Source organism: Camelina sativa, chromosome 10 (genome assembly GCF_000633955.1).
Source record: "Camelina sativa cultivar DH55 chromosome 10, Cs, whole genome shotgun sequence".
Classification (NCBI taxonomy): domain Eukaryota; kingdom Viridiplantae; phylum Streptophyta; class Magnoliopsida; order Brassicales; family Brassicaceae; genus Camelina; species Camelina sativa.
In genome coordinates this window covers 18,969,114-18,984,642 of record NC_025694.1, presented here as the reverse complement: position 1 = coordinate 18,984,642, position 15,529 = coordinate 18,969,114, and the positions used below count along the sequence as shown (strand labels likewise).

Below are 15,529 nucleotides of genomic sequence, written 5' to 3'. Positions count from 1 at the left end.
GTATAGAAACGAAAAAATATCAAAATTTACCTAAACAACAAGGGTACAACAATTTTTCACGTACTTTCGCTCCTAGATTCGGTTAACTTATATATATGTTTATATTATTAAAAATCTGTTTATAGCAATTGATCGTTCACTTAAAATTTAAAATTATAAGATATATATATTTTTAAAAATTAATCTTTAGGATGATGTTACGAAAATGTTTTAGTACAGTGATCATATTTGTTTGTAGATTATATCTGCTTGTCACACTAACAAAACGTAACTTGTCATTTCTCTAGAGCCGAGCGTGATTTGAAGGTAAGCAAGGAATACTTACATATGAATTGTCAGGCTAAGGAACATTACAAGTACTAAATGCTTAAATTTATGTTTCAAATATGTCTTTTGATATAATGGAAGACACTGATCGATTCCCACACTGATTGTATATGAAAAGACGAACTAATTTGTTGACCATCAGTATGTCGATTGTCGGAAGAGGATATGGTTATAGGGTCGTGTAACAACTAGTATGGATAAATCATACGATAGGGTAGCTCGAGTATAGAAAGATGTATGAGTCTCAGAACTTGAACTTGCTAACTATATTATTGTTTCTTTTTGTTAGTTCTTCATTAGGGTAAACCTTTTGCTAAAACCACAACAAAAGAAGAGTGAACTAAATAAAGATCTCAATTAAGGAAAGCGTGAAACATGAATCAAACCCGAAAATTAACCTAAACAGCTCGATAAACCTTATTGATTATTTTTAACTCTATAATTGGCTTTATTCATGTAATGAACTTATTGAAACCCCTTGATTTGTCTCCGATCATGGATGAGATTCTCATCTGAGAAATGACACTTCTTTACTTCTTTGGATCACTTAGGATTTGATAAAATTTATAATTTGAAATTTGGTGAGATTTGTGGTAAAATTTTAGGTGATTTTATGATAGTTATCATGTTAAATAGTAATCTGGACAAATGTCAACATATGATTGATATAATAATTGGCACGTGTCACGATCTCGTTAATGGTTAACTTTGACATCAAACTTTATATAATAAGATATTTAAATTTTTATGCTATTTTCAAATATTTTATTATTATCTTTTTAGTCCAAATTGATCCATTAAAGGATTGTATTTGCCTAAAATATTTTCAATTACTATATAAACTACAAAATATCAAAGTTTTCCAAAACAAAAGGGTACAACGTTGCTTTACTTTTGGTCCTAGATTCGATTAACTTATATATAAATATTTGAGTTATATTATTAAAAAGCTGATTATAGTAATTGATCTTTCACTTAAATTTTCAAATTATAAGTTATAATATTTTTTATAATAAATCTTTAGGATGATGTTACAAAAAATGTTTTAGTACAATGATCATATTTGTTTGTAGATGATAATGATATCTGCTTGTCACACTATACAAAACGTAACTTGTCATGTCTTAAGAGCCGAGCGGGGATTTGAAGGTGAGCAAGGAATACTTATACAATATGAATTGATCCACAAAAGAAAAGAAAAGCTTGCTAATAATATTTATATTGAAAAATATATATCGGCAAAGGGATATCGTTTCTGAAATTTGATAGTTCTCTCTTCAAGGATCTGCAGTCAGTGCAAATCTGAGGAGTCTTCAGTTCAATAGAAATTGGTGAGTCGTAAATCACTGAAATTTTCTCCCGTCCAGTTTACTAATAACATTTGAACATGAAATTTTTGATATGCCTTGCTAAATTTTAGATGTGGTTTTGTGTATGTGAGTTGGCCTTTAGGAGAGATTGACTTATATATGTGTTACATTTTGGAAGAATAAGTTGCAAATGGTTGCACTAAATTAATAAGTTGAATGAGTTAAATATATTTTTTTTACCATTTGAGATGAATAAGTTGAAAGAGTTGAACAAACTTATTCGGCCTTTTCAACTCAAAAAATTGGAAAACTGAATAAATTACAAAGAAAAAATGTTCAACCCATTCATCCAATATTTTGCCGATGAAAAGTTGAATGCTGTTCAATTTTTTTTTGTTTTCAACTCAATTTTTTCCAACCATTCAACCTCATACAAACATTTGCACCCAAGAGTTCCCTATTTAGAATTACGTTTGGCAATTTACCCAATTTCGATTTGATGCTCGGTTTCATGTTGCTTTACAACATGTTAAGTTTTGTAACTATAGAAAATGACAAAGATTGACAAATGGAGTGAATGGACTACGCATTAAGAACAGCACATAATGTGGTTCAAGAAAGGTGGGAGAAAAATACATGGTGAAGACCGCACATCTTTGGGGCTCATATTATGAAAACAATTTGACATAAAAAAAATCATAGAGAAACAAATACGACCGTTAATAATCCCAACAAACACAATTAAGAAAAGAAAACAAAGATTAAAAAGTTATCGAGCCGTTGCACCTTAATTGAATTCTTTGTCTTCGCCCTTTACGTCATAACGGTCATATTTTCAAAAAATAAAATAAAACCGTTATTATAATCCCAACAAAATCCCAGCTTTTATCGCTTTCTCAAATTTGTTGCATATAAAAAAGTGGACTAATCAAGAAACTTCAAGAACCAAACCCACTAAAAAAAACAAAAACAAAAACACAATTCTCTCTTCCTCAAATTCGATAAAATGGGAATGTCGAAATCGAAAAGCAACACACATAACATCTTCCTTTTCTGCAACTACATCCTCTTAGGCTCAGCCTCAAGCTGCATCTTCCTCACGATCTCCCTCCGTCTCTTCCCATCACTCTCTGGTCTCTCCCTCATCTTCCTCTACGCTCTCACCATCGCCACCGCAGTTTCCGGCTGCTCGATCTTCGCCTCCTCCACCACCGCAACCACGAGCGACAGATTATACGGTTCACACATGGTAGCCACAGTCCTCACGGCCATATTCCAAGGCGCGGTCTCTGTTCTGACGTTCACGAGAACAGGGGATTTCTTAAGGTTCTTGGAATCGTATGTTTTGGAAGAAGACGGTGCCGTGATACTTAAACTCGCTGGTGGGTTGTGTGTGGTGATGTTCTGCTTGGAGTGGGTTGTTCTTGTGCTAGCGTTTTTGTTGAAGTATAGTGATTATTTAGATGAGAGTGTTGTAGATGATGATGATGATTTCAAGGTTCGAAGGCAAGAAGATGATCTCAAGGATTGGCCTTCTTACCCATTTCAACTCAAGATTTAAAATTTTCCAATTTAATTTTTTTCGTACACTATACTTTTTCAAATGACTTGTAATGTGTTGTTTAAATTTTTTTCCAAGGAGTGGGTTGTTTGTGTTCGTTCATGCTTGTAATGTGTTCGTGTGTCACACTTTAATTGGTGTAAAAATAATTCATCATCAAATATTTTTACATAAATATTTTAAAGTTCAAACACATAAAATGAAAATGATTATCTCGTTTCTAAGTACTAAAAATTATAAATTATAGACCAACGGGAAAAGACAGAAATGACCTCACTTGAAATCATCAGCGGTTCTTAGGCACTTTGCCTTCTTGACTCTTGAGCTTATTTCATCCTTTTCTTTTTTCAAACAATCCCATTTCATTAAGCTAGTGACAAAAGCTCACCTCTAAGATGAGTCTTTACAACCGTCAACACACTTACATGGAAAAATATCAAAGCAAATATGAATAGGTTCCTAGCAAACCACATCATCCCAACATGACAATAAAGATACAAACATAAAGTACGACAACATAAACTAATACTAAGAAGATAGAAGGGCATACAAGCCACATAGATAGGGTGAACCACAAAGCGTATAGTCCACATGAGATGCCGAAAGGCTGTCCAAGAACGAATCACCGGTTGCAAAAAAACAAATTGCCACAATGGAATGCAAAGATTCCGACGGGTTTTTAAAAACCTAACTCGCACTAATGACGAATCATTAGCTCCCTGGAAAGGGAGACATCATGTAGGGTGGAAATGAATTCCCAAGAGTCGAGTGCCCGAGAAAGGGTCCAAGATGCAACCACCTTGCCGCACCACGTTGAAAGATCTATACCAAGTGGATAGCGAAGAGCGGGAGTCAAGAAGAAACTGCGTAGTCAAGAGAGTAGAGATGAAGGAAGGGCAATAGAGCCAACAACAACAACCAAATCTTGAAAAAAAATCTCTCCTTATAAGAGGAAATTTTATTGAAGCACTCTCGTTAAATGAGGAAATTGAAGTACTTTTATAGCGTGTGTTGCTCCACCAGTGCTCTATCCTACTTGAAATTGTTTGTTTTATTATCCCCAATAACAAGCAAACTAAACACTGGCCTAAAAACCAGGAAAGGCCCATATACAAAAGAAATCTTAATGGACTCATCAGGTCCAATAACATGAAATATTTTCTCTGGCCCAAAGACCAGGATAATTGATTCTGACCCACTTCGATTAGTTTCTCCGCCGTTTCTCGCCTATCATTGGTATCACAACTCAAGGTGCAGCGGTTAACCGGAGAGGCAACCAAGAGCATCGGAGCAACTTTCCGGTCTTGTAGGACAAACCTCATCTGCGGGATTAACGGAAATTTCATCGCCATTAAAGTCTTCGCATAAGAGTCGAGCATGTGTCTCGGCGGCGGAAACCCGATACATCGGAGTGATGGAGTGACATGGGGAAAGGTTCTCTCATCGGTAAGACCATCACTAGAAAATTCATCTGAGCAGGGCCTTATGTCAACCATACGACTTTTAGTAACAGATCTGGAAGCTCTCGAGAGAGATCTCGATCTGGCGAGAACATCGGTACAGAAAAAAATCACAAGATCTTCACAGCGAGTGAGAGAGAATGAATGAGCTTTACAACGAGTGAGAGAGAATGAATGAGATTCTCGTCGGGAAAGCACAGACAACAAAGACAACCCATCTCGACTTATGACTAGCATAGCCGGAACAAGCAAAGACGAAAGAAAAATGAGCAGATTTGGTGACTCCAATATGGGGGAGACGACCGAGGTCACAACTAACTGCATCGTAGACATGAGATTGTGCTCAAATAGGAACTTCATAAGATCATCACAACAAGTGAGAGATTGGAAAGATTCTCGCCGGAAACATATACGGCGGAGGCAACTCATCTAGGCGTTGTCTTCATGTCAAAAAGAATATATCTGAAAGGGGGAGACAAACGATGGAAGAGCAACGGCGGAGCTGCTGGCGGTGATGAACTTCAATGACTCTCTCAAGCTTTGTGCCAGAGAGAAAATAAAACTAGGGCGAACTCATTTTTTATATATAGTTTTTATAACATCTATAATTGTGAGCTTATCTCATCCTATACCATTATATGTGTGTTTTGGTTGGTGCTTTTTAATGTAAGAGTCATAACATGTCACATGTGACATGCCAATTTTTTTGTCTCTAAAAGAGCACTTTATTTTTATCCATCGATTCTTCTTCATCCAATTAATCGGATGATATCTTCTACCACATCCACCCAATTTACCACGTCAGCATCATCATCCATGGACACGTTTAAGAAACAGAAACAAAAATTAAAAATTAAAAAGAAATATACCAAAAGAAGCGGAAACAGAAAAGAAAAGAGAAAAAAAAAAATGCTGATGAGTAGATCAGTTGCTTCAGCCGTTTCACAGGTCTCTTCTTCTACTTCTTCGCTCTTACCAAACTCTAAACAACTCTTCTCCTTCAAAACGCTATCTGGATATCGTTCTTCTTCTTTCTGCGGCGGCTCCATTCGTAAAGTCAACCATAAGCCTCTACAAATGACGAGTTCCAGTATGACTCCAAGAGCTATGGCCTCGAAGCAGCTTGAGAACGCTGATCAGCTCATTGATTCCATCGAAACCTTTATCTTCGATTGTGACGGTCAGTATAGCAAAAAAAAAAAAACCACATAATGAAATGTTGTAATCGCTTAGTTTTAGTTAGATGATAGAGGAATATATCCAAGAAATGTGCTGAATTCTCTCTTTGATTTTGTTTATTCTTTGTGTGTTTGAAGGAGTAATCTGGAAGGGAGATAAACTGATTGAGGGAGTTCCTGAAACTCTTGATATGCTTCGTGCCAAGGTTGGTAAGCAATCTCTTTGATCGATTTGTTTTTAAGTGTGGGATGGTTCAGCTTTCCCACTTAATTCTGATTGATAGTTTCGTCCATTACATATCAATTGCTTTTTCTTGGTATTATTCTTAACCTTTCTAGGGAAAGAGGTTGGTTTTTGTCACAAACAACTCAACAAAGTCTAGGAAACAGTATGGCAAAAAGTTTGAGACTCTTGGTCTGAATGTTAACGAGGTTAGTTCACAATCTAGCTACTCTAGGTGCTCTTTAAGTCTATATATAATTGTTTTTAATTATACAATCCATTTATCCCACCAGGAAGAGATATTTGCTTCATCTTTTGCTGCAGCTGCTTACTTACAGTCTATTAATTTCCCAAAAGATAAGAAGGTAAGCCCTTCATTCAACCAAGACTCAAAATTCAGTTATCACTGCGTCTTATAATCAAATGTAAAGACTACAACGTTTCTGTTTGCAAGTTCTGATGCGTGTTTATATTCAGGTCTATGTGATTGGTGAGGAAGGTATCTTGAAAGAGCTTGAACTTGCTGGTTTTCAATACCTTGGAGGGCCGGTATGTATACGTGACCTTCCTTAGTAGCCTCCCGGATTTGTGTTTGTGTTGATCTCTTCCCTTTTACTTTGTGAAAAAACTGTCGTAATCTGAACATTTAGCTCTTGAAAAACAGGATGATGGTAAAAAACAGATTGAATTGAAGCCAGGATTCCTAATGGAGCATGAACATGATGTATGTCATCCTTCTTATACCTTTGATTCCTTTATGTTTCTGTTTCTCTTTCAACTTACAAGAACACATGAATTTGTTGTTCCTGAGAGGGAGACTGAGCATAGTTTTACTGAAATTGCTTTCCAGGTGGGAGCTGTTGTGGTTGGATTTGATCGCTATTTCAACTACTACAAAATTCAGTAGGTCTTCCAATTATGTGTTGCCTTCCACACTTCAGGACTGATATTTCTTTGCTGCTTTGTGGTTGCTCTATGCATTATAGAAGAACTTTGTGTTCTGCGTTTGGTGATCTAATATCTTTTTTCTAATGGAAGGTACGGAACACTTTGTATCCGTGAGAACCCGGGTTGTCTTTTCATTGCGACAAACCGAGATGCTGTCACGCACCTTACTGATGCTCAAGAATGGGCAGGTTGGCTTCTTGTATGTTTTTTTTTTCAACTTTTTTTATTTAGTTGTAGTTTGAGAAATTGGATTTTACTCCTCTCCTATGATAGAAAAGGCTAGTTACAAACTTACAATAACATAGTGTCGTAGAAGTTATTTTGTTGTCTATGTTCACCATTTTTTTTTTCATCCTTGACCGGTCTCAGGTGGTGGCTCTATGGTTGGTGCTCTTGTTGGATCCACTCAACGTGAGCCTCTTGTTGTTGGAAAACCCTCAACTTTTATGATGGACTATTTAGCAGACAAGTAAGGCTTCCAGATTCTCATGATCCTTATTTCTTCTGATTTCTTTTATTTCTTTATTTCCTTAATCTTGTCCAAGTGCTAATAAAACCATTTATTTATACCACAAGTGGAAGATCAAAAAGAATCTCAAATGACATCTTTAAGCATTGAAATGTTGATTCACTAATATTGTATTTTGCAGATTTGGAATTCAGAAGTCACAGATATGCATGGTGGGTGATAGACTGGACACTGACATTTTATTCGGGCAAAATGGCGGTTGCAAAACTCTCCTCGTCCTCTCGGGTATAACTAATTTTCTATCAACACTACTAACTCGGTGTAAACATCTAAGGTCAATCAAAATTTTAATTCATTATGTTTTTTTTGTGGACGTGAAGGTGTTACTTCAATCTCAATGTTGGAAAGCCCTGATAACAAGATACAACCCGATTTTTACACCAGCAAGATCTCCGATTTTCTATCCCCCAAAGCAGCAACTGTATAATCAAGTAAGCTCCAGCATCAATCACTCTGCAGAACTCAGGATACTGAATCTTTTTTATGGGTTTATAAATACAGTCTATTCATACTTTTTCTTTGTTTTGGCAAAGCTTCTTTTATTTGCAGTGCCTACGTGTTGCATAGCAAATTAACGAGCCAATAAGTATTGTTTAGGAAGAGTTTATTGAACCAAGATTTGATCTGTAAGAGTAAGACTCTTCATTGACTTTAAACATTTTCTTATGTGGTTATGTGCATATACATACAAGGCTCTGCATAACACATTAAAAAAAAACGGTAAGAGAGTCAATAAAACGTTCTTCTCAGCATTAGCATCAGTAACAAACTATAACCGTGCATCCTCAAAAGCTTAAGCAATAACCGTTTTAGCCTGAAAAAGAAACCCATCGAAGACAAATCTATTCATGCTCTTACGTAGATTCTATAAAATCCAGCTAACTTCGACATACTAAATTGATAGTGGCGATTAACACAAACAAGGAACAAGTGAAGAGCACATGATTCATAGTTTTATTCACAGAACTACAAACCGAGCATAATTTTAACTCGACAATCGTTTTCCTCGATGCAAGCCGATCCAGTACAGCATGGCCACCATACAACGCAACGCCCACCAAAACTATCCCAAAACAAAGGTGCCAACACTCTTCAAAGATAAGGTTTTTTGATGGTAAGGATTTAGCTTCAAGAAACAGCAATTTATGTTCAGCTCTACAACCAACCTAAAGTCTCTTAAACACATTTAGCGTATGACAAAAAGAAAAAAAACACACTTAGCTTGTATAAATCCAAATTTAAAAGACTTTAACAGATTGCGACCAAACAAAATACAATTTCACAACGAGTATAATATTGTATTAGCTAGCCACATCCCCTAAAACTTCGCCGTTATCCAAAAACCGCCTTTAACAAAAACTATGAACATAAGCTTGTATTAGCATTGAGCTTGAGTGAATTAACAACAAGATCGTTCAACCCTTCCTTCACACTTCTTTGGTAACACTAACTTTTCCTTTCCAAGACAATTGATTTTGCTTGTGCCTCCGAAATTATTTCATGAAAAGTTCATCCTACCAACGACCCATATTTTTCAAAAGGCTAATGCACAACTTGTGAAGCACGTCATATTAGCATATACCGACATCACCATCGTGACGGATTTAAGAAAGATCTAAATCACATACCAGTCAAAAACTCAAAACGATTCATAACCGTAAAACAAGTACAACATTATTATTGTTTTTAATTAAAACTCGCGTTGAAAAATGAAGTCCAAAAGCAACTTAAACTCCGTATTATCTCAAATTTTAAAGTCTTCGAAGTTTGTTAGCAAATTACTATGTGAATGGTATATTAAAGAACTTTTTTAAAACCGCTAAAGCTTTTAAATTCAGCATCATATATACTCGTAAATCAATAGCCTACATTACATTATTTTGGAATACCAGCCAAATTTTTTTATAAAAAAGGTACCAGAAATATGGACTAATTTAATCAAATTGATATTTATTATAAAACGTAGGGAACGAATGATTATTTTACAATACTAATGAGGTAGCAGTGTTACTCATGTTCAACTTACAAAAAGTTGAAGTTAAGTCGGACACAACAAGCTCATGTTCAATCTTTTGATTCACGACAAGATTTTTTTGAACTTAACTCAAACCAATGATAAATCCTATTTAAATAGATAATTTAAATAAATCAAAAAAAGAATACAGACCGGTGACATATATCATTATAGTATTTGGACGCTTTGTCATCGTCACTCAGGTATCCTTAAAAGTCCTAGATATGTTACTATCTAGATAACCAATCAGGTATCCTTAAAAGTCCTAGATATGTTACTATCTTAGCTCTATACTATGCAATGAACCTAGTAAAAAAATAATCCAAATTCCAAATTATGCTTAGTCATATCTCTATCTTTTGTCCAACCTTTATAGCTCCTTTAACAAAACTTCCATACGACATCGATTTTTTTTGTAAGATTGGTCCAGCAGAATTATTTGTACATGTATTGTTATGATCTTTCTGTAGAAGGGACTTGGACGTATTTAGAAGGGTTTCAGACTTTTTTTTTTTTTTTTAATTTTGTCATTAGATTTCTTTCATAATCATAGAATTACCCTTTTATATACATTTTTTCTTCCATAAGATACAAATTACAAAAAAAAAAAAAGTGTAGGATAAAAAATAGTAATCGTTACATGGAAAATTTGTGAACCATTATCTAATGTGATAATGTCGTAATGATAACGATTCTCGTTTCCACTTCTCTCTCACACTAAAGTTCAACGAGTTTATCTCAACCATGACCAAAAACAATTGTTCTTCTCAAATATGTTTGATAATTTACCCAAGTTAACCAGCCTCTGCCACCTCATATGAATGATATATAGCACTAACTCAAACCAAAGCAGCCGCTTAGGTCAAATTGAGGATAAAGTCACTGTAACATATTAAAAATCAAATCCACAACAACTGATGAGTGATGAGTTACGTAACGAATCTGCAAAAATACAGTAAAGCTATAGTTGAAATATGGCTTATCAATATATATATATATGTATATTTAAATTAAGTAAAGAATGTAAATAAAGCAAACGACAGATCAATAACTTAAAGTTGATGATAACACTGGATATTAAGAATTTCAGAGGTACTCATGCATACAGAAATAGATAAATCAAAAAACATGTACCGAAAACTCGTTTTATACGTTCATAAAATAATTCTAACAGAAGTTTTCGTCGGGCAGGGATGATTTGATCATTTAATTTATACTCCCTCTATTTTATTTAAGTTAGAGAAAACTGTTGGAGATGGTATAAAAATTAATGCTATAGGAAAAATCATTGGAGATGGTATAAAAGATTGATGTTATACATTACAAAAATTGAAACGATCTTTTTACTTTATGCACTTACCACATGGCATGCTATCTAAAATTTATATTTTTTCTTTGTACTAAAAAGTAATTATAAACTAATTTATAAATAAAACTTTAGCTTTAACTTTTTCTTAATACAAAACATTAATGTGGTTGAGACAGAGGGAATATCAAGTAATACATTAAACAAATAATTTTAAATTTTTATTCTTTGAATAACCATATGTAAAATAAAAATAACTAACTGATCAAGTTTGACTACTAAAAAAACATAGATTAAGATACCAAATGAGAATTTCCAAAATCAACATCTAAAAAAAACTAGTTGTACTGACTCAAAAAAAAGAAGTGCAAACTTGATAAAAGAAATTCAGGGCGACCAAAACAAAAGTAAAAGACTGGCAAAAACTTAGAATATTAGGCAGTCTGAAACGTGATTAATAAACCCACTTATGAACTAGTCAAACATCTTATCTTCTATTGTTTACTAGAAGAAAGTGTTTATAGTTTGTCGGGTAACACACTAATTGTAAGATGAAAAGTAAAAGACTTAAACTCACCATCATTTCACTATAAATATAGGTTGATATTGTGCTTATTTTCTCACGCTACACATACTTTGAAAAGGAAGTTGTAATAGACATGGCTAAGTTTGCTTCTATCACCGCCCTTTTTTTCGCTACTCTGGTTCTCTTCGCTTGTCTTGGTGAGTATATGATCTTATTATATACGTATTAGAATGAGCAATCAAGTTGCTCTTTTTCTGAATAAGATATTTTTTGTATGGTTAACCTTGATATATATATATATGCAGAAACGCCGACAATGGTGGAAGCAAAGTTATGCGAGAGGTCAAGTGGAACATGGTCAGGAGTTTGTGGAAACAATAATGCATGCAAGAATCAGTGCATTAACCTCGAGGGAGCACGACATGGATCTTGCAACTATCGCTTCCCATATCACAGATGCATTTGTTACTTCCCATGTTGATCCAACCAAACTCTTTAATTTGGTACTCAGTGGTGTGCGTGTTTTACATAAAATAATTGTCTGTGTCGCTCTATGAGTGACTTTATGACATGTGTGTTTGTGTTTTAATGTTTGGTGTGATTATAGTATAACCTTTTATGTACGAAATAAAATAAGATTGCCTCACTCCATGAGTGACTTTATGACATGTGTGTTTATGATTAAAGATGTTTGATTAGGTTAGTATAACCATTTATGTACGACTACGTAGTCCAGTTTCGTGTTTTCGATAATTGCCTGCATATAAATTTGAGCCTTCGAGGTTCTATAAGAACAACTATTCAACTCCAGTTAGGCATCACTGATTCAACACCACGAACAAACGCATATGCGTTGCCTTCGATGAAGCCATGTGGAAAGTGTAATCTCTCAAAATCTGTGTAATCTCCCAACACAAAACGATTCTCCATCTAATCAATCCAAGGACGCAAATCAGATCTCGCACCTGTGAAAACTGGAACTGCAACGAGATACATGGTGGTTGTTTTGATCTGTGACCACAAACGTACCATTTGATAAGTTTGAAGGTGTGATCTCTTCTCTCTTATCTCTTCTCAATCCTTAATACAAACTATGAACCCTAACTGATAAGATCGGAGTTACAGTTTTCCTTCCTTTATCTCCATGAACACAGGCTCTCTAACAAACTCTCAACTTCAATGATCACGCAGGATGTGTTTACAATACTCCTTTATCTCTATTTATATTCTTCATTCTACTCACATTTCTCTTCCGCTCTTCACACGTGCCTTTCTCTCCCACGTACGTATCAGTACAATTAAGAGCATGCAGCATATATACGTAACAAAACATCTCCGATTTAGTACGAAAGTTAGCTAATTCAACGTTTAGAAACTGGTTGTGTTTTCTTAGTAAATTTTACTCATATAATCACTGAAAGAAACCGAGGACTATTTTTTTTTTTCCTATACTTTAATGCTAAGTTCATCCATTCAATATATAATTTTAACCGACGGTTTTCATATATGTTTCGGTGCTGAGAAACATATATGAGAACAGTTAAAACCTCGTGATCATGCTGTTTTTGCAAGGCAGTCATCGCATAGTATTATAATCCGACCCAGATTGTGAACCGGACTAGCTCTCGGGTTACCGGGTCATCGGGTCAACCGGGTTCGACCAAAGGTCAATTGAGTAAAATATGTTTAATGCATTTATATAAAATAAACATTTCTAAAAAGAATATCATGTTTAACAAAGTATGAAATTTAATAACAATAATAAAATGATTAAAAATTTTAAATCCAAATAAAAAAATAAAGAACATTAATAAAATGTCTCCAAAGACAACCAACTGTTCTAACCCAAAGTATGAGAGATGACAAAGAAGTTGAAGACGAGAGGTGTGTTGTGAGTTATGTGTGTTGCCGTATAAGCAATAAAATGTTCTAAAAATAATTGAAACTGTGAATCTCTATACTTTTTTAAAAAATCAAGTAGATTTTTTTGAACCGCTAACCCGCGGGTCAACCGGTTCACCGAGTCGCGGATTAATAGCGGTTTTTTCTGGATTTTGCCGGTTTTATTACTACCGGTTATTAGCACTATACCCGAACCAATGAAGTTTCTGGGTCGGACCGGCCGGTCCGGGCCGGACGTGAAAACATTAGTATTATTATACCAAAGAATAAAATATAAGATAAAAAAGAGTGAAATTAAAGTGTTTTAATGGGCTAAAATCTTATATATTCTGAAGCAAAAACATACCTTGCAGTCCAAATACTCACTAGTTTGATCGAGCTAGCAAATTTGCGTTGGAGAATACAAAACAATATATTTGAACACACTATGTTGCTCATATATATCAATGCAGTTGTAAATAACATTTAACGGACCGTATAATAAATTTTATGCGGCTTCTCATCGAGTGAAATAGAAAATTGGTTAACTTTCTTATTTTTTCTGCACAAAACTTTTAAAATTTTCAAAAATTACCATAAAAAGTTTGCTTGTAACAAAAATATCCAAATCTTTATTTTCTAATCTAAAACCGCAAGCCATCAATTGACACAAATAATTACGACAAGTAAACCGACACTAATTTTGATATGAATTTAATTGAACTTCAAACACAAATTTTGACCCTAATTTTATCATGATATCTTTAATCGACCAAAAATTGGAGCCCAATTTGGTATTTTCTAGCTAAATCAAGTTAAAATTGGGCTCAAAATAATTAAGTATTTATAATTCTATTAAATTTGGATCAAATTTTTATATTGTCTTAATGTGGTTTGCTAGTTGGAATAAGTTGGATCAATTGGAAGTCTAAAATTTTATCGTACAAACTTTTTTTTGTGTAGTTTTTTAAAGAACAAATTTTGTGATAATTTTTTTTCATAGAAAAACCACTCCCTTTGTTTTTTAAAATACTTGATGTTTGAAGTTTCTACACACCGATCAAGAAATTATTTATTTTTTTGTTTATTTTATAAACTAATACATGACTTATATTATCTACCTAAACATTATGTAACCAATAATAATACAATCTGAAAAATATAGATCATCAAGATCAATAAAACACCAATTAGTTTTGCGTTCAGAGTTGAAAACATTATCTAACTAAAAAAATCTCCAAAAAGCATAAGTGTTTTTGTGAAAAACATGAGAAAGCTATATGTATAAAAGGAAAATAGAGGCAACCCAATAGAACAGTCTTCGTAAATTCACCACCATTTAATTTAATTGAATGATCACGTTTCTCACTAATACTTCCAAATGTTTTACAAACAACTAGATTATGACCCACGGTACACCGCGGGGTAAATTTTGTTTTTATTTTATTTTTTGTTAATCTACTATTTTAATACTAATTTTGCTAATATACTCTTTGTTAATTTTAGTGATTTAATATATAAACTTTGGTATACCGCACAATAATTTTTCTTTACTTCAATTTTAATTAAATTAGTTTGATTTGACATATTTTATATTGGTGTTGTTAAAACATTTAAATGAAGATTTAACCCGTATTGAAATATCATATTACTGATAGTTTATTTTATAGTATTATTAATTCAATCCTGTAGTGTCATATAACCCGCCATGTAATATAACTCGTTTGTGTAATTTTGAAATTTAATATGTTTAAAGATTTATAATTTTAAACTTTTTATTAAGTTTAGATATAGTAGTTATAAATTATAAGCTTCTTAAAATTTTATATTTTACTATATACAGTAAATTTACTACATATGTATGTTAAACACGCACTTTTTATATTAAATGAGTAATATATGTTTGTTTCAAAAAATTCAAATCACAATATATGCAGGAAAAATACACTTTTTTTTATTAAATTTATGTATTATATGATGATTCATTATATTTAAATTTTAAAATCAAAAAGAGATGATATGAGAATAATTATTTTTTAATCTTAAATAAATCTTCTAAATATCTATATTAATTATAGAACATTATATTTATAAATATTTAAAATATTCTAATTGTGTTTGGTTATAAGAATAGTAGAGAAAGTTAACTAAACATGTTTGGATATGAATATAAGCATTAAATAGCATTCAATGTAAAAACTTTCCAAAAAAATATTTTTGACCAAAAACTGCTGCAAAAATACTAGTATAGATATCATTCTACATA

The 15,529-nt window shown here is 33.3% G+C and overlaps 3 protein-coding genes across 4 annotated transcripts; all 3 read left to right on the top strand.

Annotated features, from left to right (window-relative positions):
- LOC104719314 lies at positions 2,537-3,300 on the top strand. The gene has a single exon (XM_010437208.2). The coding sequence runs from the start codon at positions 2,644-2,646 to the stop codon at positions 3,196-3,198; it is 555 nt and encodes a 184-aa protein (XP_010435510.1). The 5' UTR covers positions 2,537-2,643; the 3' UTR covers positions 3,199-3,300.
- Positions 5,512-8,218, top strand: LOC104719313 (phosphoglycolate phosphatase 1B, chloroplastic). Of its 2 annotated transcripts, XM_010437207.2 has the most exons (12): positions 5,512-5,838; positions 5,975-6,042; positions 6,176-6,268; positions 6,353-6,424; positions 6,537-6,608; positions 6,724-6,783; positions 6,910-6,962; positions 7,098-7,195; positions 7,377-7,476; positions 7,658-7,761; positions 7,857-7,967; positions 8,070-8,218. In XM_010437207.2, the coding sequence occupies exons 1-11, from the start codon at positions 5,568-5,570 to the stop codon at positions 7,961-7,963; spliced, it is 1,098 nt and encodes a 365-aa protein (XP_010435509.1). In that variant the 5' UTR covers positions 5,512-5,567; the 3' UTR covers positions 7,964-7,967; positions 8,070-8,218. The 2 variants fall into 2 exon arrangements, with proteins under 2 accessions (XP_010435509.1, XP_010435508.1); XM_010437206.1 differs by having other exon boundaries at positions 7,857-8,216.
- Positions 11,468-12,050, top strand: LOC104719312 (defensin-like protein 3). The gene is made up of 2 exons (XM_010437205.1): positions 11,468-11,579; positions 11,688-12,050. The coding sequence occupies exons 1-2, from the start codon at positions 11,516-11,518 to the stop codon at positions 11,861-11,863; spliced, it is 240 nt and encodes a 79-aa protein (XP_010435507.1). The 5' UTR covers positions 11,468-11,515; the 3' UTR covers positions 11,864-12,050.

Bases quoted from the DNA above. Each gene is read 5' to 3' on its own strand.
- LOC104719314 (XM_010437208.2), top strand. From the start codon at position 2,644: ATGGGAATGTCGAAATCGAAAAGCAACACACATAACATCTTCCTTTTC.
- LOC104719313 (XM_010437207.2), top strand. From the start codon at position 5,568: ATGCTGATGAGTAGATCAGTTGCTTCAGCCGTTTCACAGGTCTCTTCT. The intron at 5,839-5,974 runs GTCAGTATAGCA...GTGTGTTTGAAG, and splicing joins CTTTATCTTCGATTGTGACG to GAGTAATCTGGAAGGGAGAT. The intron at 6,043-6,175 runs GTTGGTAAGCAA...TAACCTTTCTAG, and splicing joins TTGATATGCTTCGTGCCAAG to GGAAAGAGGTTGGTTTTTGT.
- LOC104719312 (XM_010437205.1), top strand. From the start codon at position 11,516: ATGGCTAAGTTTGCTTCTATCACCGCCCTTTTTTTCGCTACTCTGGTT. The intron at 11,580-11,687 runs GTGAGTATATGA...ATATATATGCAG, and splicing joins GGTTCTCTTCGCTTGTCTTG to AAACGCCGACAATGGTGGAA.